The sequence below is a fragment of the Gadus morhua genome, chromosome 1 (genome assembly GCF_902167405.1).
Source record: "Gadus morhua chromosome 1, gadMor3.0, whole genome shotgun sequence".
NCBI lineage: Eukaryota > Metazoa > Chordata > Actinopteri > Gadiformes > Gadidae > Gadus > Gadus morhua.
The window spans coordinates 23,691,457-23,714,036 of NC_044048.1; the positions used below are offsets into that span (position 1 = coordinate 23,691,457).

Below are 22,580 nucleotides of genomic sequence, written 5' to 3' on the forward strand. Positions count from 1 at the left end.
GTGTGTGCGCGTGCGTGTGCGTGCGTGTGCGTGCGTGTGTGTTTGTCAGGTCACTGCAACCAACGGTCAAAATGTAATTACAAGGTGCACACACAGCCTTCTGCAAAGGTGAATTTCGTCTGAATGTGTAGAAATGGTTCTGTGAATGATTCTGATCATTATTAAAGGTGATGTCAGAAGAGGTGGACATCTAGGTGGACACTGTCGTGGCAACGTCAGAGTTTGCGTCTAAGACTGATGAGATATTTAGATGCAAAAAGCACACAATACTGTGGACAATTGGTGGTCATATATATTTGTAATAAAAGTACGAACAAAGATACATCACAACATGCATCAACAAACAATAAAACAGGGGAACATTACAATAATCGGAGGCCTCAGATGGGAGTTCTCGCTGCGTCTTACTTCATACTCTAAAGGTACGCTCTGAGAAGTCCGCTGAGTAGCTAAAGTCAGGAGCTTTTATCCACCAAGATCGGATTCTTGAGGGCAGTTGGCCCCCAATAAACCAAAAGCCTCTGTTAACCAGATGTTAATCTATTGATTGAAGTTCCTTCAGAGGTTAAGAAGGTGGTTGAGGCTGTTCCTCATCACCCTTTGCTTCTCTGCGCTCCCCAGGGGGGTCAAGGCAAACCGGCCCAAACCACACTACAGACAACACGGAAACGGAATGTGAAACCAGATTACATCACATGAAACACTAAGAATTACATTTTAGAAGACCCTGCAGAATAGCAAGTTTCCAAGAATGGAATGTGAAACCCGATTACATCACACAAAACACATTTTAGACGACCCTGAACGTAACATGTCGATTTTCCATCACAACACGTCAGAAGAGGCAGATTTTCAAAACGGCTTGTAACGGCTAAACACACTCACACCTGGTGGTATAATATGTCACCTTAACCTTGTTGTAACACGTAAAGAGCTGAGTGCTGACTGTCCGTTTCAAACAGCCCGTCCTATTTTATATCTAATTATCAAAAAACAACATTTCCAGTTTGCCTAGTGAAGAAGTAGCGTGCAATCCTGTGGTTGGCTGTTTCTGCTGTACTCACCCATCTCTCTCTCTCTCCACGCGGGGCCAGACCGGCCCGCCCTGCACGCCCCAGGCACGGTGGAGAGCCTCCAGGAGGTGGTCCTGGAAGTGCTGTCGCAGCTCTGCGTGTCCCAGGCCAGGGAGACGTGCAGCGGGCCCCAACACTTTGGCCGGCTGTTGGGCAGACTCACCGAACTGAGGACCCTGCGACACAACCACCTCCTGCTGCTCCGACAGCAGCCGTAGCCAATGGCACGTCAGAGAGCCACCGGGCGACCTATCACAGGGTGGCCGAGTACACGGACAGCCAATTAACAAGTGGGTCAATCACAGGCCTGTAATTGAAAACTGGGCCAATCGAATGCTGTCCGTTTTGGCCTCCTTGTCCTGCTTCAAACGTTTTGTATTACTATTGGCCGCTTAACGATCACTGGGTTAATGATTTCATGAACCGTTATTTTATTTTTTTAAGGATGTTTTTTTTATGTGCAAGAGTTTATATTGTATATCTACCACATATGTACTTTTAAATACATTTAAGACAGTATTATTTTTGTAATGTGACGAGAGATCTTTCATAGGCCCTCGCTGATCAGGTGAGTTAGCTGCAGCCAATGGGAGCTAAGCCATATTGTATTGGCACATTTCAACACAACTGACTTTCTATTAACTAGACACACCCTTATGATTATACAAAGCAGCTGGCATTGCAACAAGACATCCAACAGCAAGCCTTTTGTTCGGTTGTCAAATACCTGTCATGCCCTATTGCAAACATCCCAAGATGAAAGACAACAGAAACCATTTGTGAGAACGAGTCAGGTACACATAACATTATGACACATGTTGACATCAGTCATGACATGACTCCTCCCATGGGTGGGTCGTTTATAACATGATTCACATTCAAGCACTATCGTTTATAGAGGAAGTAAACATGGTTATCTGTTACACTGAATTATCAATATTGTATAGCATTTCTAAACTATAAAATGGCAGTTTCCGGCAGAAAATGCTGAGGGTGCTGTAGTGAAAAGTGAGGTTTGAATTGTTTGATTAAAGCCACATAGTTTAAGACGTAAAGAAATGTTAAATTGCTTAAGTGAAGGGATTTGAACAGTCTAAATGGAGTAAACAATGTAAACATGCACATCATTTAAAAAAATGTACAATGGTTGGAAACAAATAAAGTGAAGTTTAACAATATTCTCTCAAATTTTTTATACCTCCTTTTTCTAATTTTTTTTTTCTCTCCGAAAGAATAAGAAATAGAAAATATATTTGTACAGAATTAGAGCGCTTCATGCAGCACTCTATAATTAAAACAAAACAGCCAAAGGGTTCCAAAAAAGTCTTTTAATAAGAGTTGTTATCAATGAGAAAAATACTGATTCAGAAAAAAACAAGTATTTGGCCAGTAGGTTAAAATCTGCAGCCCATAAACGTGTCCCCATGAGCTTCATATTGTGGAAACCGTCAATAAATAAACTCTATTCAAGTTAAAAACACCTCAGTAGAAACATTTGCAAAGAAAGAAACAAAAAACACAGGCTATATTGTTCAAAAAATCCTTTTACATTTCTTTTTTAAATAAAATATTTTATTCTCAATTTCAACCATTATGGCTTTCTATAGCCTTCCATAAATAAATTATTTTTTCTTTGTATATAAAAAAAAAGATAATTCATATATCAAGAAGAGTACTCCTTGCGGCGCACACACACACACTGCGGCCTTTCTGATTGACGTCCGCAGGGCAACGTTAAATTAAGATTGTTCAGAAAGACGCGCACACATATGTACATCAAGTGTGCCTTTACAATATATAGTGGGAATTCTTTTATAAAGATTGAAAATGTAAAAAGCCATCGTGTGCGTGTATGTGTGTATATATAAATAAAAATGTCTTTCATAGAAACATGACACCATCTCTCGTGATGGTGCACTTCATTGGCAGTAGCATCAAAAATATATATGTAGAAAGGGGGCGGGGCATCCGTGACCATGTGCCTCCAGACCATCCACGAGGGGAGGGAGCGGGGTACAAAAAGGGGCGCTCGTCTAGCTTATTTCTTTGCTACACAACAGAGCCCCACAAACAGTGAGACACACACACAATTCATTATTCACACCGAGGACGCTAGTGGTTGGGTAATTCAGTCCAAGACCCTCCTACACACACACACACACACACACACACACACACACACACACACACACACACACACACACACACACACACACACACACAAAAGCCCACAGTTTTGCCTGTGGCAAAATCCCAGACCCTCGTCTCAGCCTCCCATTGGCTCAGCCAGGTGGGCAGCTGGGGGGGTGGGGGGGGAGTGGTGGAGGAGGCCTCGGGGGCGCCCCCTACAGGTAGCTGGAGGCCAGGAAGGCGTGCTGCTGGCTGACGCGGCTCTGGTGGATCAGGGCGCGGTCGTAGGCCACCTGGACGGACTTGCGGACGCTGGTCTTGCGGCCCTCCATGATGCGCAGCTTGTCGGCCGTCTGGTCCCGGCCCAGGGTGGACAGCTTGCTGCGGGGGAGCCACTGCCTGCGGAGGGAGGCAAACAAATCCAATTATTAATAAACGGCAATAATGTCAACAATTTATTCATATTTGACCAGAGCTAAATAGGTACTAACTAATTCAGCACCGATGTCTAGACTGTGGCTTAAGACCAGAATACTACTCTGGCCAATTTCAATAATTAGCCAATAATGCGCCCACTTTTGGGCACATGAGTTGTTGATGAGTTGACGTTTGGGTTGGTTTCCCTGGCTACCGTTACTGTGAGGGTTAATTTGTTATTAAGCGTGTTGTTCTGATAATTGCTCGGACGCCTCAGTCTCTGCCTACTTTCAAGTTGTGTTATCTTGTAACAAATGATCATGCAGACGCTTTTGCGGAGCCGTGAACCAGTTTTGGTTCTGCGTCGGGTTTTAGTGAGCGGACCAATCACAGCCCTTGCTGGTGTGTCGCCTCGACGCAAGATTACAATTTTTTGGGAGGCGCACGTCAGGCGCTTGCGGTGGACGCAAGGAGTGTCCGCGAGGACGTAAGGGGTCCGTAAACCAACTTGCGCTGCGTCGACGTGGAACCATAACGAACCCTTTAGGCACAGCAGGAGACGCGGTGTGAACGAGGTCATGGCGTGACACGGTGTGAGTGAGACGGTGGGTGTGTGTGCGCCCTCACCATGTGCGCTTGTTGTCGAAGAAGAGCACCAGGTAGAGCCTCTCCCCGGCCTCCTCCTGCCGGGCCTCCCCCAGCTGCAGCACCTCCTTGGGGGGGACGGGGATGGGGATGCCGTTGTGCAGGACGCCGTCCTCCGGCATCTCTGGGTCGATGATCTGAGGAACGCACAGGAAGAGCTTCAGCCACTGGGCGAGGTGGGGCCGAGCAGGGCTCAATGACGCTAGGGGGGGCCGAGCTGTGCTAAAGGATGCTAGGTGGGGCCTCGCTGTGCAAAATGACGCTAAATGATGCTAGGTGGGGCCGAGCTGTGCTAAATTACGCTAAATGATGCTAAGTGGGGCCTCGCCGTGCTAAAGGACGCTAAATGCTGCTAGGTGGGGCCTCTCTGTGCTTAATGACTCTAAATGCTGCTAGGTGGGGCCTCTCTGTGCTTAATGACTCTAAATGCTGCTAGGTGGGGCCTCTCTGTGGTAAAGGACGCTAGGTGGTGCCAAGCGGAGCTTAGCTATGCCAAATGACTGGTGATGCCAAGCTGTGCTATGTCGCGTCAAATAAAGGATGCTACGTGGTGCCGCATTGTGGTAAATTATGCTAGGGAGTGCTACGTTGTGATAAATTATGCTAGGTGGTGCCAAGCGGGGCTGAATTGTGGATGCTAGGCTGAAGGCTGAGCAGTGCTACGTTGTGCTAAAATCCACTCAGCTGTGCAATATGATGTCAGGTGTTACAAAGCGGTGCTACAATGGGCTAAATGTTGCTTAATATTTAGTAGTTGGTGCTTAAGGAGGCCGAGCCGTGCTAGATACTGCTAGGTAGGGCTGGAGGATTAATCGAATTTTGATCGAGATTTCGATTTGAGCGTCAAACGATCACAAAATTAACATAATCAAGTTTTTTGATAAAAAAAAATATAATAATATTTTTTTTATTTTATGTTTTATAGACAGGGCAGAACAGCCGGATACATATCTTAATAATATTTTAGATTGCAACATTTTCTTTTTGACTATTTTGTGCATTTATTTAAGGCGAAATTTTAAAGTTCTCAGTTACAAAGTGTTTATTGGGATAGACATGCTGAATAAACACATCATGTTTTCAAACTAAAAATAATCGTTTGAATAATCGTGATTTCAATATTGACCAAAATAATCATGATTATGATTTTCCCCATAAGGGAGCAGCCCCGCTGCTAGGTGTTGCTGAGCAGGCCTCACCAGCGCGGGGTAGGAGGGGTACCCCCTGCACTTGGCCCAGACCAGTTCCAGAGGCTCCAGCTCATCCTCAGACACCTGGCTGCTGTCGCCTGGACAACCAGCAGGAGGAACCACAGCGTTGAGATTAGCACAGCAAAGAACGCAATATACAAACGTTACAAAGGATTACGTCGCTGCCTGAGATGTTTTGGGAGTGTAAACATCGAAACGTTGGGTTGAACACGAAGCAAACGGGTCAGACTGGTCGGACTCACCGGGGGCGGTGTAGTGGCAGTCTCCGTTCAGGACCTCGAGGAAGGGCACCTTGGACAAGGCCGGCTTGCCAAGGCTTCTCTTAAGAGGCGTGCTACTGGGGGGGGGGGGGGGGGGGGCAGCACACAGTGTCTTTCAGTTATTTCAGACCTTCTTCAAAGCATCAACTCACGGACCATCCATCCATCCATCCATCCATCCATCCAGACAGCCATCCATCCATCCATCCATCCATCCATCCAGAGCCATTCATCCGTCCATCCATCCATCCATCCATCCATCCATCCATCCAGACATCCATCCACATAGCCATCCACATAGCCATCCATCCATCCATCCATAGACAGCCATTCATCCATCCAGACAGCCATTCATCCATCCATCCATAGACAGCCATTCATCCATCCAGACAGCCATTCATCCATCCATAGACAGCCATTCATCCATCCAGACAGCCATTCATCCATCCAGACAGCCATTCATCCATCCAGACAGCCATTCATCCATCCAGACAGCCATTCATCCATCCAGACAGCCATTCATCCATCCAGACAGCCATTCATCCATCCATAGACAGCCATTCATCCATCCATAGACAGCCATTCATCCATCCAGACAGCCATTCATCCATCCAGACAGCCATTCATCCATCCAGACAGCCATTCATCCATCCAGACAGCCATTCATCCATCCAGACAGCCATTCATCCATCCAGACAGCCATTCATCCATCCAGACAGCCATTCATCCATCCATACAGCCATACAGACGCATAAAAGCAAGCCTAAATAAGCACTTAAAAAGCAATAAGGGGGCGTTATCCTGATGCCTTACATGTTCTTGTGTAGCGAGGGGGGGGCGGGCCGGCAGAGGGGGTCGGGCCGGCCGTCTCTGTGTCCGTTCAGCCCGTTGGAGAGACCTGCAGGGCAGAGTCGGTGTTCAGCAGACACAATGGACGTTCACTCAGGACTAAATGACCTCCGCAGGTCACTCAAACCCCCTGACAATATCGCCCTGGTCATCCAGTTAGTTGTATATAAATGTATAATATTCTTTATTTCTGTTAAAACTTATTGTATTTTATTTGAATTATTTCTTAAGCACAGAAAATACAGAGTATATCACACACATTTCATTGCACATCCTGTACGAGTATGTGACAAATAAGAAACCTTTGATTCTTGAATCTGAGTGATGAGAAAGTAAGCATAACACGAGCAGCCATCAGTACAGGTCCATTGTAGGTCGCAAATATTGGTATTTTTACTGCTACAACCATGGACGACCAATAACACGACCAATACGAGTCAATGGATCCTTGCTTCAGCACAGGTGTAGCAGTGTGGATCCGTCTAGGTTTGCAAGCTTGCGTAATCATGCCAACTGCCGGTCTCCAAGCTGCATTTCCACACTGAATCATGTGTCAGATCGTTACGTAAACCTGGCCCCCCGCCAAGTCCCTGTGACTAACACAGGATGACTAACAGAGCAAAGGTCCGGGTAGCATTGCTGCATCTCTCGGTTAACAATATTCACTTGCCAAAATACGCCAACGTTGGACCCCCGTGGGGGTGGATAAGGCAGAAGGATGCTGCTACTTGCATGTTGTACAGTACGAGTTTAGAAAGACAACCAGATTCAGTAACTGCAATTTTAACGTGTTTTGTCATTTAGATTCCTATATTGCTACTCTGCACTGGATGTTGACCGATGACCGTTTGACCGATGGTTGACCGTATCAACGTTAACCGATCAAAATTGTCGCTTGTCTGTAAAAATAAAAATAGATGATCAGATGAGGTGACTTATTCGAAGTCTAGCCCACTGTTTAATTTCTCTTCAGGTCTTAATTATTCCCGAATGGGAGCCGCGGAGAATATGATCTCTAAAATTATTATGGACAGTAGACTAAACGCTATAAGACTACAGTTAGCCATCTCATTCCATCTCCAGATCTTTAATGTGAAGTGAAAAACATTATCCCTCACCCTAAATTTTTCCGTCTCCTCCAAACTAAACAAGCGGAGCTGTCATTTTCTTAAATGAGCAGCGGCAATGTTGCAAATGAGTGCCTCCTAACGCTGCCCTCTTCTGATTGGCCCATGGTGAATCCCGCGCAGGGTCTCAACGAGGTCCGCGCCACTTCAGACCATTGTGGGCGTTCGAGCCCGCTCTCTACACGCGGTCAACTTGCAGTAAGCATGCCTCGTGTTTCAATTCAAACTCAGGTCGTGCCGCGGTTAGAGTCACACACACACTGTCTGTGTGTGTGTGTGTGTGTGTGTCTGTGTGAATTTGTGTGTGTGTGAATTTGTGTGTGTGTGAATTTGTGTGTGTGTCTGTGTGAATTTGTGTGTGTGTGTGTGTCTGTGTGAATTTGTGTGTGTGTGTGTGTGTGTGTGTGTCTGTGTGTGTGTCTGTGTGTGTGTCTGTGTGTGTGTGTGTGTGTGTGTGTGTGTGTGTGTGTGTGTGTGTGTGTGTGTGTGTGTGTGTGTGTGTGTGTGTGTGTGTGTGTGTGTGTGTGTGTGTGTGTGTGTGTGTGTGTGTGTGTGTGTGCGTGTGTGTGCGTGCGTGTGAGTCTGAGGCAGAACGGGAGAGAGATAAGCAGAGTTACGAAATAGCAGGCGGCTGGCATGGCTCGAAATGGCTGTCAATTCAAATTAGTTAATAATTATTTTAATCTGATCGGTTAACCGGTATCAACCGGTTAATGAGGCTCGGTGGCCGGTCAAGAATATGTTACATTTTTCGCCATCCCCACTCTAACCTGATCCAACATAAAGCTAGGTTGCGTGGTACTCTTTGTAGCCGCTATTGAACTACTCCAGCCATCTGCTCTAATGGACATCGCATGCCTCGGTTGCGTTTCCTCTCGCGAATGGCTTTGGATCGAAGCACCGGCGAGAGAGCCTCCGATCGGTTCGTTACTCACCGGTCTCCGACGCCCGCAGGGGGGTCCCCTCCATCTCGCTGTCCGAGCCGATGTCGGGCCCCGAGGCCCAGCAGCAGCGGGGCGTGGCGGGGTCCCCGGCGGGCGGGAGGCTCTTCAGCGGGGTCTTGGACGGGGTGGAGGCGGGCGTGGAGGAGGGGGTGCTGACGGTGGAGGTGGGGGTGGGGGGGACGCTGGAGGCCGCCTCCTCGGGGGCCTCGCTCTTCCCGTTGAGCGAGGGGCCGTCGGGGGGGTGGCGCCGTCCGTTCTTCGCCTTCTTGAAGAGCACCGAGGTGCGGCGGCCCACGCCGGTGGTGGGCGGCCGCGGGGGGGCGGCGCAGGTCGGGGACACGCCGTTGGTCAGCGGCGCGGCGGGGGGGGCGGGCAGAGGGGGCGGGGTTACCTGCGGCGCCTCCGCCTCCTTCTTAACGCAGTTCGTGTCGCCGGCGGCGCCCGCGCCGTCGGAACTCTCGCTGTCCATTTTGAGGCGCTTACAGTGGCGCGGCTCGCCCGTGATCGGCCGCAGGGTGGGGGGCTCCAGGGGCGTGTCCTCCTGGCGAGGGGGCGGGGCCGGCCCGGTGAGTTCCAGCGTGGGCGGGGACGTGGATTTGAGGTCATCTGAAAAGACGGGAGGGGAAGGAAGGGGGGGGGGGGGGGGGGGGGGGGAGGAGGGGGAAAGAGAATACTGCGTTTCAATTGGATACCGAGGGCCGTGGAGCTGGGCGATGAATGTCCATTTACTATGTGGTGTGATGTGGTGTCGCGGAGGGGTCGCGTTGGAGACAATGACGTCCGTTTGTGATGGTTTTTCTATCATGGTGTCGACGCGTCAAACCACCCGGCTGAGTGGCGCCCACACCTCACCGGAGGCGCGCCCCTTTAACTATTTTTTTTTTTTGCGCCCTCACAACTGCGGACTCGACCGTTCACTGGTGAACCCCGAAAAGATGAGAGCGGGAACGAGGAAGGGCAGGACTCAGAGCGGTGTGAGCCGGGCCACCCTGTGCTACTGGAAACCGACAGACGGGACACACAGACACAATGACAACGGCGACTCCTTCTCTGGACGGGGCTGGGGTGAGATGGCATGGCTAATGGGGGTGGTGGGTCTATGAGGGAGGGGAAGAGGTGCAGACACTAGGGGGGGGGGGGGGGAGAAGAGAGAGAGAGAGAGAGAGAGAGAGAGAGAGAGAGAGAGAGAGAGAGAGAGAGAGAGAGAGAGAGAGAGAGAGAGAGAGAGAGAGAGAGAGAGAGAGAGAGAGAGAGAGAGAGAGAGAGAGAGAGAGAGAGAGAGAGAGAGAGAGAGAGAGAGAGAGAGAGAGAGAGAGAGAGAGAGAGAGAGAGAGAGGCAGCTATGGCCGAAGGAGACTCTGGAGGGACCCCTACTTACTAGACTGGAGTCAGTGGGTGGTTTGGGTTGGTGCGTGGGGGGGGACCCTGGCTCAATTACCTGAGGACAATGTGCCAATAGCTCATGTTAGCTTTGTTTCGTTTTTTCGTTTTGTTAAACAGCGTTTTCGGCATTGAGAGGACAGCCGGACGCGGTCGCTACGGTAATCCCCCACCTTTATCGCAGGACGACGAAAACCGCCCGCCGTCGGTTTTCGCCTCGGCTCCGCCCTTCGCCGTCCGCTCCTCCTCCTCCTCCTCTTCCTCCTTCACATCGACGCCGTCGTCGCCGTCGTCGTCGCTCTCGTGGCGGTCCTTGCGGCGGCCGTTGAGCGGGCCGCGGCGGGGGGACGGTCCCTGGCGGAAGCGGACGTTGTGGATCTCGCGGCGCAGCAGGCGGACGCGCCGCGTGCGTGCGCCGCTGCCCCGCAGGGAGGTCACCACGTCCAGCTTGTCCAGCAGCTCCTTCAGCTGCTCCTCCACCGACATGTGGAGCCGGTTGGCCGGGTCCAGCAGGCTGTCCACTGGGGGGGAGGGAGAGGGGGAGAGAGGGGGGGAGGGGGAGGGGGAGGGGGGGGGGGGAGGGGAGAGAGAGGGGGAGAGAAAGAGAGGGAGAGAGGGGAGAGAAGGGGAAAGAGGGAGAGAGGGAGAAAGAGGGGGAGAGGGGAAGAGATGGGGAGAGGGGAAAGGGGAGAGTGGGGCAGAGAGGCGAGATGGGGAGAAAGGGGGAGAGGGGGGGAGAGAAAGGGGGGGGGAGACCGGTAGGCCAGATAAGTATATCTTCTTCCATACGTCATGTATCCAAGTCTGGCGGCAGTAGCTCAGGACGTAGAGTGGTGTGGCTAATAACTGCAAGGTTGCTAGTTCGATCCCCGGCTCCTCCTAGCCGTGTCGAGCGTCGAGGTGTCCCTGAGCAAGGCACCTAACCCTAACTGCATCCGACGAGCTGGCTGTCGCCTTGTATGGTTGACTGCGTCGCCGGTGTGTGAATGTGTGCATGAGTGGGTGAATGTCAGGCAATATTGTAGAGCGCTTTGGATAAAAGCGCTTTATAAATGCAGTCCATTTACCATTTACTATCCAATCCCTGCACAAAGTTATTTTATGATTGTATCCTTGATTAGCGATTTTGTAGCAAAGCCTATCCATTAGCCACTGCAAACACAGGAGACCACTACACCCTGCAGCCAAGGATTTCTCTTTAAAGAGGATGGCTCAGATTTCAAGTAATCCTATAATCCCTCAAAACAATAACTAATCTCCACAAAATCGACTTCATTCTAAGCAAGTCGAGTTTTGAAAGTCCGTCACTGCAGGAGACATTTACATTTACAAGTAGGGCATTTAGCAGCCGTGTTTATCCAAAGCGACAATTACCCGCGCGCGACCCCTTCGTGCACGTACTCAAACCTCGTGACCCAGAGCAAGCTTCTGTTTGTTGTTATCCTGCGGTAGCTACTGGAGCTAGCTAACTAGCAAATGACTCGCTCTCGCGCATCTGTGTTCGCTCGTGCATGATTGCGCGTCCATGTACTTGGAATGGGTGGAGTCAGAGTCAGCGTTGAAGGAGAGGGGGTAGGACCATTTGAGTTGTGTGTTTTCAAAATCTGCAGGCATTTCGCAAATCCCATACCCAACCTTTAAGTGCCAGGACGTACAACATAAAACAAGTAGGAGGAGGGACGGGGTTGGCTATGCAGAGCCTAGGGTGAACTCTGAACAGGCGAACTCTGAACGGGCGAACTCTGAACGGGCGAACTCTGAACGGGCGAACTCTGAACGGGCGAACTCTGAACGGGCGAACTCTGAACGGGCGAACTCTGAACGGGCGAACTCTGAACGGGTGAACTCTGAACGGGTGAACTCTGAACGGGTGAACTCTGAACGGGTGAACTCTGAGCAGGTGAACTCTGAGCAGGTGAACTCTGAACAGGTGAACTCTGAACAGGTGAACAGGTGAACAGGTGAACTCTGAACAGGTGAACTCTGAACAGGTTGAGTTGAGTGGCCCCTGATGCTCCCAGACTCACCGTCCTCCCAGGTGCAGCTGTAGAAGTTCTGCTTCTGGGGCGACTCGGCCAGGAGGAGCCCCGTGTCGGGGTCCAGGCCCGTGTTGGCGGCCTGCCGCTGGGCGTGCCGCAGCACGGCGCCCCCCAGGTCCCGCAGCCGGAGCGCCGCGCGGTGGAACACCGTGTCCTTGGCGTTGTACAGGAGGCAGTTGGACACCATGAGGTTGAAGTCCAGCTCCAGGTCCGCCAGGCAGCGGTAGGCGTGCGCCTCCATCTTGGAGCGCATGCAGGAGAAGTCCATGGGGGCGGTGATGAAGTCCAGGTAGTCGGGCACCTGGGGGGGGGGGGGGGGACAATACCGTCAGGGGACTGCTCGTCTCCGCCCTCACGCGGTTGGATGAATCTAAAGAGGCTCCTTCATGCTAAAGAGGTTGCTTACAATGATTCCCCTTTGGTCAGAGCTAGAAACTAGTTCAATGGATTGAGTGTTTTCAGCATTACTTGGAAGTAGGATTAAAGTGCCCGTACCTCTCTTATTTGTTTACGAGAGTTCTACTATCCACACTGCCATGAAAACGTTGCCACTCCCACCACCCAGCCAGCAGAGCTACATTTACATGTATATTTAGCAGAGGCTTTTTTATCCAAAGCGACTTGCAACGATTAATGCACACATTCACACACCGACGGCGGAGTCAACCATGCAAGGCGACAGCCAGCTCGTCGGGAGCAGTCAGGTCGAGGCGTCTTGTTCAGGGAAACCTTGACATTCGAGCTAAGAGGAGCCGGGAACCAAACTAGCAACCTTCCGCTACGCTATTCTGATTCACACAGTTCAACAGACAATTAGAGCGGACCGAACTCATTAGTACAGTATTAGTACTAGATAGTATTAGTTTTGTATCCAATACAAAACCCTACTCCTCACCTACAAAGCTCTCCACAACCTAGCTCCCAGTTACCTCTGCGACCTCCTCCAAGAATACACTCCCTCCCGCTCCCTCCGCTCAACCTCTGCTGGACTACTATGTATCCCCACATCACAACTCACTACAATGGGTGCCCGGTCATTCAGCTGTTCAGCACCCAGGCTCTGGAACTCCCTCCCCCCCACACATAAAACAGTCAGACACCATTACAACCTTCAAGTCACAACTGAAAACTCACCTGTTCTAACTCGCACACGTCTAACTGATCACTGTTCTGATTGTTTGTTTGGTTTTTTTCTTGTTTTTGTTTTATTTATTTTTTATTTATTATGTTTATTTATTATTTTTCCACAATGTCTTTTATTTATGATGACTATATGCTCTGTAAGGTGACCTTGGGTGTCTTGAAAGGCGCCTCTAAATTAAATGTATTATTATTATTATTAGTAGTAGTCTCCCCACTACTAATGGTGTGGATGGTCTCACACACTGCGACTACAACCAGGTGGCATACTTCCATATTGTCAGGGGCACTGCAACTGGAAGTAATAAAGCCCTCTTATCGTCTCCGGTTTCCCTTCTCATCCTCTCGCGTTCGTCGGCTCGTGGACCCAGCGTGGCGCTTCACACGCTGGGCTCCGAGCTGCACCCACCTCCTTGATGTCCACGGGCTCCGAGAAGATGTTGGCCAGGTCCTTCTCCTGCAGCTGGTCCAGGGTGGCCCGCAGCAACACCAACATGGGGGTCAGGCGCATCTCCAGGGTCGCCTGCTGAACCTTGACCTGGAGGAGGATGAAGAACACCGCAGACAATGAGGAGGGTGGGGGGACAGTAGGGAACGCATGGAAAATCTTGTCGTTTGCATATCATTTAAGATGCGTTCAGGATTACAACAAGCGTGTCCCAGTAGTAATTAGCCATTATCTTCATGAATAGCCTAGCCGGAAACAGGGCAAGACATTTACTATTTAGTTATTTAGAATTGTAGGCTTATACATAGTTATCTCAGAGACATGTAACTAAGTAGCAGGTAAGGGCACCCTGCTCATGGTAGGCGGTTTACATTGGGTAAACTGGTCAAAAATAAATTTTTCCAATCTAAAATGGAACACAGATATGTATCCAGCTGTTCTGCCCTTTCTATAAAACATAAAAAAAAGGGATTTTGTTAATAATAATAACAAAATCGAAAAACTTCATTATGTTAATTTTGTGATCGTTTGGCGCTAAAATCAAAATCGCGATCTAAATTCGATTAGTCGCCCAGCCCTACTGTCAGTGACACGTTTCGTACCCAAATCTACCACAAGGTTTGGTATCCTTTATGTTGAGGCTTTCTTATATGTCTGCACACTCACAAACTAGCAGCAAGGAGCTCTACCAGCGGCGAGTGGGGGGAGTTACCTGCTCTCCTTTGAGCTTCTCCCTCTTGCGGATTAGCTCCACCAGCAACCGCGCCTTCTCCAGGTCGTGCCGTAGCTTCTGCCAGTACCTCAGGGCCTCCACCGCTGCAGAAACCTTCTCATCCACCTCGGGCTGGAGCACACACACACACACACACACACACACACACACACACACACACACACACACACACACACACACACACACACACACACACACACACACACACACACACACACACACACACACACACACACACACACAAGGTGAGCTGATGTAACTTTCAGCGTGCATTACATTTATCCGTTTATTCAGGCTGGCGTAAACAGAAATTAGCTGGGCGGGGCCAGCAAGTCGTTTTAAAGTTTAGCTTTTGTTTGGTTGTTGAAGACCTGTGTAACAGATTTTGAAAAGAAGGATGGAGCCATAAGCCTCCTTCCCCTTTTAAACACCACATAATACCAATACAGTTATTTCACAGACATATATTACAATTAAAACATATTTTGGGGAACATTGAATACAAACCAAAATCCCTTTTACTATTAATAAGATAACACAGACGTAGACATTTCTTTTTACGTAAAAAATATATATTACAAAATCTTGATTGCCAAATATCGGTTGAAATGGCCTATTTCGTTGAATTGAGGCCACCATTAAACCATGCTAATCAAAAAGGCGGGCCCACCGGTTCAGCGGGCCTCTGTGGTTGGACGTTGGTGAGCAGCCGACGAACAAGTGGAACACCGTTCCGTGACTGGCGCTTCAGAAGCCAATAGTTGTGCATCCTCTGCATGAACTGGGTCTTCCTCTGGAAGAGAATCCCCTTGCAGATTATGTTCAGCCTGCGGGCAAGAGATAGATATCAATTAGTGCTATCCCCTGCACACCTCAAGGCCTTATATACCACATTTAGGAGAAACTGTGACCCAAAGGGTCCTGCATTGAATTCAGATTTGTTTCGCGGCAGGTAGAGGTAAGGTGTCTTGCTCAAGGATACCCAAAGGTAGACTCAGGCCCCACGAAGCCGAAACCGTTACGGTTTCGATCTATCCGGTTTCGCAGTATCTCCGTAAAAACGAAGCCAAGCGAAACTGGGTAGATCTGTAGAAACGCTGTAGTACACATTCCAGGCCCATAAGGGGCGCTGCTTCTGCTACAGAAATCCTTGTTGTGAGTTCTGAGACCCCGCGGGCTTAACAGTCATTGGCTAGAGGGTCGAGGAGTGGGGCGATGACGTCATGGTTTACGGTTTCAGTCGGTTTCAGGCGTCCACACGAATCCAAAACGAAACCGGGTAGATTTGAAACCACCTCCGAGGGTGGTTTCAGAAGTTTGCGGTTTCGGTCAGCGGATTCGCTGGCTTCGTGTGGACGGAAGGCCGAACCGTACAAGACCTTTGCGGTTTCGCCATGAAATCGGCTTCGTGTGGAATATGGATGTAGATGTAGGCAGGATATAGCGTTGTGGGCCTCATATAGCCGGCCCACAACGCTATATCCTGCCTACATCTACATCCATATTCTCGCCTTAAAAAAAAAAAAAAAAGGTTGGTTGTCAGTTGAGGTCATGGGTAGGTACTGGGTAGGGAATCTATTGTATTTTTTTATTTTATTTGATAGGTAGGTTGTTTTCATTTAAAAACGAGAAAATTCGCTCATCCTTATTCGGAATGAAGAAGTGCTGTACAAAAACGTTATTATAGTTTGCATCAAAAAATAATTTATGCAAATAAAACAATTAAAATAATTTGGGTCGCACATAAATTGACAGGGTCGGTCGAAAACCGGAACCAAACAAAAAAAAAATTTTAGGCCTGCGGGAAAAGTCCCACCCCTTCACCACAAGCAAGCATCCAATAGGCCTGGGGGGTTACCTGGGGACGCTGGGGTGAGTGTGGTTGGATCTATTCAATTTGTGTAGCCGTTAATCACAGTTACAGTCTCAAAGGGCTTAACAGGTCATATATTTATAACACCCCCCCCCCCTAGCCCTAGCCCCCCAGAGGACAAGAAAAAAATCCCTTAGCTAGCAAGGAAGAAATCCTGAGAGGGAACGCCGTTTGGAATCCTTCCTTCGAGGGACACTCGGTTTGCAATGGGTGCCATCATTGACATACATACATACAGGCAAACAGATCACCATGGTAACCGTTGCTGCACTCAACAGCTGCTTAACGTAGATTCATATTGTGCCTGATGACATGTCAAAGGGAAGGACATCCAAGCATTAAAAAATGTATTGTGTCCCCGTGGTTGTGAGCATTGCCAGCTTTGCATTTATGTGATGTGTGTAGGGCTGTCCGATTATGGGAAAAATCATAATCACGATTATTTTGGTCAATATTGAAATCACGATTATTATTATTACTTTGTAACTGAGAACATTGACATTTCAACTACAAAAAATACACAAAATGGTCAAAAAGAAAAATGGTCAAATCTAAAATAATGTACAGATATGTAGCTAGCTGTATCGGCAGCTGATTCTGATAAAAAAAAATAAAAAAACTTGATTATATTCGTTTTGTGATCGTTTGACACTAAAATCGAACTTGAGATTGAAATTCGATTAATCGCCCAGCCCTAGATGTGTGTGTATGTTACTGATTGCCAGAGAGGAATGTGTTGCAGGCAAGCTACCTCTTGATCACTTGGATTTGGATGTAATGCTTTGCTATGTCATAGGCTATGTAATTAATAGATTATAACAAATTAAACATTACAGATTAGACATTAAATGGTTTGGGGGTCAATATAGTTCTTGATCTACTGTTCCTGGTTAGAGTGATTCACCTATCAATCATTATTGATACATGCCCTAAACTCATGATGGGGAAATTTTGAAAGACATAAAAATGGGCTGATTTCAGGAGGCGATCAGGGGATTCAGGATCTCTTCTGCACAAGACGCATTGTGGGCAAGACACATCGTCATTAGGTTTAGTCACTGAGACAATCAATCCTGTCCTACATTTAACGCTGTGAATTTAATTGACATGCATAGTTAGTTACTAGAATCTGAAGCAACACTATGCTTATTTGAAACGTGTACTTAATAACCGCGCTGTCTGCTGCAGCTGGCCTCATGGAAGAGCTCTGGAGGGGTGCCATTGACAGCACTCCTTTCATGGTCACCCACTGGTTTAACAAAGAGTCGGTGGGTTTCGCCGATACACTTCCATGGGCAAAATAAAAATACGGAGGCTGCTTCTGTCGCAGCAGCCGGTTTTGTCACTTGAAGTACTAAATATAAAAGGGAAACGAGAACTGCAGCCTTGAAAGTGATCAGCCCACGATCAACGCGGTAATTGGTCTACGTCACAGTAGTAGAAAGGAGTGCAAATATTTGACCTCAGCAATGTCCATTGCCAGATCACGTTTAAAATATATTTATGCATTCTATTTATGTGACGATATGTTATGAAAAGCCTAGCCTAAATAATTAGGAACCGATTTCAAATAAGGCATTTTTTATGATTAGAAAATTATCTTGTTTATCTTCCTTGATATAGTACCAGTTTATAATATAGATGTACATGATATATAAACCGGGATGCACCAATGGAATTTGAACAAAATGGAGAATTCTTGGCAGAATTTCATAAAGAAATTGAAAATAATTGGTCAGATCAATTGATCTGTAAAATAATGCAGTGAAATTGATGTCGGACCTGCTTATGTGATCACACATTGAAAAAAAAAGTGTCGTCAGTATCAGCCTCAAAAAACCCTGATCGGTCCATCCCTAAATGTGCCCACAAAAAACCACAACAATTTAGAGTGGAGATTTGGCAAACACTGTACTGGAGAGAATTCAAACAGGCACATTACACTGACACAGAAGATCACCCCCTCACAGCTCCACGGGGTCATGGCGACCGTGTGACGGGGGCGGTAAAGACGGCGTACCTGGGGGTCGGTATGTGCGGCACCGTCGCCACGGGCGACGCAGGGCACTGGACCGCGTCCCCGGCGCCCTTCTTCCCTTTCCTCTTGCCCTGCTTGCCGGCGCCGTCGCCCTTCCGGCCGCGCTTCGGCGTGGTGGGGAGCTCCGAGTAGGCGCTGCGCCCCCTGCTGGCCCGCCGCCGGCTGCCCACCACGCGGCCCTCGCTGTCCCGCTCCGCCTCCTCGTCCGAGCCCTCGTCCTCCTGGCCGGGCGGCGAGTGCACCTCGCAGAAGGCCGTCTTCTTGACGGAGAAGGTGGTGCCGTGCACGCTGGTCTCCCGCACCGGGTCGATCTTCATGAAGAGTCCGGCGCGCTGGGCGCACGTCACGTGGAAGGCCGTGTAGCAGTTGGCCTTGTGGCACTGGATGGCCGCGCCCTGGCCTTTCTGCTTGCACAGGTAGCAAGTGAGCTTCCAGCGGGCCGGCGGGATGTTGGCCACGCCCTCCACGGGCTCCAGAAACACCGTGTTGGCGAAGCACACCTCGGGGATCCAGATGGCGCAGACCACGTGCGCCCAGCGCCCGTCGCTGGTCTGCTTGAAGGCGCCGCCGCGGTTGGGGCAGAGCACGCACTCCGCCGGCCTCTGCGGCGACTGCAGGCAGCAGCGGCACAGCCACTGGCCCTCGGGGATGTAGGGCACGCCGTAGCACTCCTGGTGCACGGCCAGGTTGCACGCGTCGCAGAACAGGATGACGTTGCTATTGAGGCACTCGTCGTCCAGGCACACGCAGCAGAAGGCGTCGTCGTCGTCCGCCGCGCTCTGCGAGGGCGCCCGGCTGCGCGCCTCGCGGTACGCCTCCTCCTCCAGCCGGTCCACCAGCAGCTCGAAGGTGTCGGCCGAGACGCCGGGGTGGCCGTCGGCCCGGCGGCCCGCGTTGATCATCTCCAGCCAGGCCGCGTCCTCCTCGTCCATGTCGTACTCCGCCTCCGCCTCCAGCTCCTCCGCCGAGCGCTCCATGAAGCGGTAGTACGCCGCGGGCAGGGGCGGGGCCTGCGCCGGCCGGAACGTCTCCAGCAGGCGGAAGGTGGGCTCGGGGAGGGCCGCCACGGCGCCGCCCTGGTGGGGGCCCCCCTTGTCGGGGGTCTGGGGGTGCGAGTTGGGCCCGTGGTTCTTGGAGAAGGGCGAGGACTTGACGGAGGAGCTCTTGGGGTCCTTCCTGCGGCCGCGGGGCGTGGCGGGCTTGCGGACCGCCTGGGGGCCGCTGGCCGGCGGCGAGGGCTGTTCGCTGTTCTCCTTGTTGCTGTTACACTCCACGATGTCCTGCGCCATCATCTCGTCCTCCGTGATGACCGCCAGGGGGTCCAGGATGGAGATGCGATGCAGCCTGCCGTCCAGGTCCACCTCCACCACGCGCTGGGTCTGGGAGTAGCTCAGGCCGTCCCGGGTGGGGGACGTCTTCAGGCCGTAGGGCGACGCCGGCGGTTGCCGTGCACCCCGGCGACAGCCGGTGGCGTCTTCGGACCGTCGGCTGCCAGCTCCGGCCCCCCATGCCACTTGGCTCTTACGGCGTGGCTTCGTCATGGACCTTTGACCATGCAGCAACACACGTTATTAATATTCAAGGAAGGACTGCCATTTTACAACAATACTTAATTGGAATGGTGACACAGCCATTTGATAGGGATTTAAACATTTAGGCTGGTGTTATTACTATAGATTACTATGATTGCTGTGGCAAGATCACTGATTAATTGAAATGATGACTTCTTTATTTTAGTATTCAATTCAGAAATCTTTGGCCTCAGCTCACTTTAATTAAAAAAGAATATGTCAAATTACATCTGAGATTTAAGAGATGACAGGCCTCAACTATGATGATCAATATTGGTGATCAGTACATTCGGATGGACTCTTGCCGACAATAGATGGTATCAACACAACTCAACAAATTTAACATGGATAAGAAAGAAAAAATACGCATGTCGCAATTTAACTTACTCTTATTAGATAGATGCCTACCAAATTCAGTCGAATTATAGATCAGTTCAATATGCAGATTTAGCCCCTGCAACTACAATCAAGGCTATCCACAACATGACCTGCCAAGCCAATCAACTGCTCCCACACTGCGATTGATGCGCGCCACAGCCAATCATTGTCAAGAATAACACCGCCTCTAATGGCACACACTCCTTATCTTGAGAGCAAAATGTCAGCCATATTTACAGTATTAGAACGTTCTCAAACACTCGGCCACTTATTAAGATCAATTTATAACAAGTAATACATAGGTTCAATGTATATAAGTAATATTAGGAATACATAGATCGTTGTCAAAGTAGTTTGAGTCCAGAGCGGCTACGATTGCAGCTAACTTTCCTCACCCCGTATGCCTTCACATAGACAACATACAGGAGCAATGCTAATCCATTATAGCTGAAATATTTAACGCCAGCAATTACATGGTTAACAAAATATATCGTTTCAAGTGGGACAACAACCCCTCTTACCTTTTGCAGTGACTGACACAGGCACCCCAACAGTAGGTACCCGGCCGCGTCCACAACCGTCAATATCTGGCCAGTAGCTCCTCTAGAAATACCACCAAAAGTTAGCAGCTAACGTGAGCTAGCCGCGCACCTCAGATTTGCCGCAAACGCCGGTATGTTTTACCGTCTAATTCGCTCCCGTTTTTTTCTCAACATCCCGTATATAATGCCCCAACACAACTAATGTCTTCTCAAAACGCGAACGGGATGGGCGCCCGATCTTAAGTTTAAAAACGGCTTGTTGTCGAGCTAGTTTGTTAGTAGAGGAATGGCTAGCCTGGGCTAGCAGTAGCTGGCTAGCTGTCTATGTGGTGAGCGGAGTTTGGAGAGCGAGCCCGCATAAGCCCCGCCCCTACACTCAACCTCGCCAGCATTTTCGCGCGCGGGCCACTCGCCCGTGAAATCAGCCGGATCTGCAGTATAATGTACAATATCTGGTTCTTCTCACGAAAATGGTTAATAATGTATGGTTTCAATAATTTATAACCAGAAGGTACAGAATAGAAAAAGAATGAGATTTACAAAATGTAGCATGAAATAATGGCCTACATTTTATAAAATGTCAATGTCTACCTGACCTCAATGTCTAAAATATTGCATTCGTTTTTATGCACTTTGTGTGATGTATTTTTGCTTATTATGTGTAAGATTGTTATTTTTCGTAGATTTGGTATATATATATATGATATCTTAATGCCTTTTAATACTGTACCTTTCTTTCTGCTATCAACCTCTATTTAGTCCGGAATTAATAAAGTAGGCTACATCTTATCGTACATTACAGGCATGCAGTATTTTAGACTTTAATACAATTTTTGTAAATAAAGCCTACCACCTGTTGATATACACAAACACACTTGTTTGGGTGGATACAAGTCATGAGGCCCCCTATTATGGTCAACAGTATCTGCATCGGTCTCTGAGTGAATGAAATATGCAAAATAATACAATTCTAATCATTATTTATTCTAGATTTACTACAATGTTTATGCACAGTATTTTTTTAGTGTAGTATACTTACTAAACCACTAGGGTCAAAGTTGACCCATGCAGTAGTCTGCTTCAAGGAATAAAGTTTGACATGACTTTAGAGGTTAGTTTAACATCCCGGGGCTACTTTCAATGAGGCCACTTCAAATCCTCACAAATCTAACGCCTGCTGTGCGACTAAGCTGGATGGGCCATTGAGAGCGCACCGCAGTAGGCCTTCTGGTTGAGCCACTTCATTTACCCTGATGCGGCCGGGCATCAGTGGGTCAACCACCAGAGGGAGCTGGGGGGAGCCTAGGGGACCTTCTCGCAGACCTACGGCTCTACGCATACGGCCTGGGTATCCTCCCATTGATCCGTCCAGGGACCCTACCTGGGGGACAGCCCTAAACTGTAAAACCAAACTCTAACAGGAAATTCAAATAAGACACAAAAACCAAAACCAAAAAAACTAAATTAAACCTAATGACGTTATCCTTACCTTAAAACAAAAGAAAATCCAAACACTGAATTCAAAACCAAAAATTCCAGTCCCGTACCCATAATCACTGTACATTCTTAAATAATAGATAAATAATGTATTATTATCCATTTTTAAATTTTGCCCTGGCTGTTTTTAAGGCATCCGGTTCTTCGATTCCATCGGATTTGTCTGATTTACTGGTTGGGTTTTTGATTCCAGAAATTCATATAAACTCATAAAACCACGATCACTGCGCAAGACGGACAAACTAAAATAAATCAGCTATATTGAACCGATGAAAATACTCAAAA

The 22,580-nt window shown here is 48.9% G+C and overlaps 2 protein-coding genes across 3 annotated transcripts in view; one reads left to right on the plus strand and one right to left on the minus strand.

Annotated features, from left to right (window-relative positions):
• nr1h5 (nuclear receptor subfamily 1, group H, member 5) overlaps positions 1-2,723 on the plus strand; it is a 16,842-nt gene extending 14,119 nt beyond the window's left edge. The window contains exon 12 of the mRNA XM_030351082.1: positions 1,095-2,723. Within this exon, the coding sequence (XP_030206942.1) occupies positions 1,095-1,291 (197 nt within the window). The 3' untranslated portion in view covers positions 1,292-2,723. The remainder of the gene's footprint in view (positions 1-1,094) is intronic.
• brpf3b (bromodomain and PHD finger containing, 3b) lies at positions 2,387-21,145 on the minus strand. 2 transcript variants are annotated; one of them, XM_030351033.1, is made up of 13 exons: positions 20,778-21,145; positions 18,290-19,852; positions 15,067-15,223; positions 14,376-14,507; positions 13,625-13,753; positions 12,064-12,376; positions 10,210-10,557; positions 8,648-9,262; positions 6,550-6,634; positions 5,719-5,810; positions 5,465-5,553; positions 4,248-4,402; positions 2,387-3,602 (listed from the first exon to the last, which is right to left on the minus strand). In XM_030351033.1, the coding sequence occupies exons 2-13, from the start codon at positions 19,846-19,848 to the stop codon at positions 3,419-3,421; spliced, it is 3,858 nt and encodes a 1,285-aa protein (XP_030206893.1). In that variant the 5' UTR covers positions 19,849-19,852; positions 20,778-21,145; the 3' UTR covers positions 2,387-3,418. The 2 variants fall into 2 exon arrangements, with proteins under 2 accessions (XP_030206893.1, XP_030206892.1); XM_030351032.1 differs by having other exon boundaries at positions 5,719-5,813.
• Positions 21,146-22,580: the final 1,435 nt, after the last annotated feature.

Bases quoted from the DNA above. Each gene is read 5' to 3' on its own strand.
- brpf3b (XM_030351032.1), bottom strand. From the start codon at position 19,848: ATGACGAAGCCACGCCGTAAGAGCCAAGTGGCATGGGGGGCCGGAGCT. The intron at 14,508-15,066 runs GTGGGCCCGCCT...TGTGTGCTCCAG, and splicing joins CACAGAGGCCCGCTGAACCG to CCCGAGGTGGATGAGAAGGT. The intron at 12,377-13,624 runs GTGGGTGCAGCT...CCCCCCCCCCAG, and splicing joins AGCCCGTGGACATCAAGGAG to GTGCCCGACTACCTGGACTT.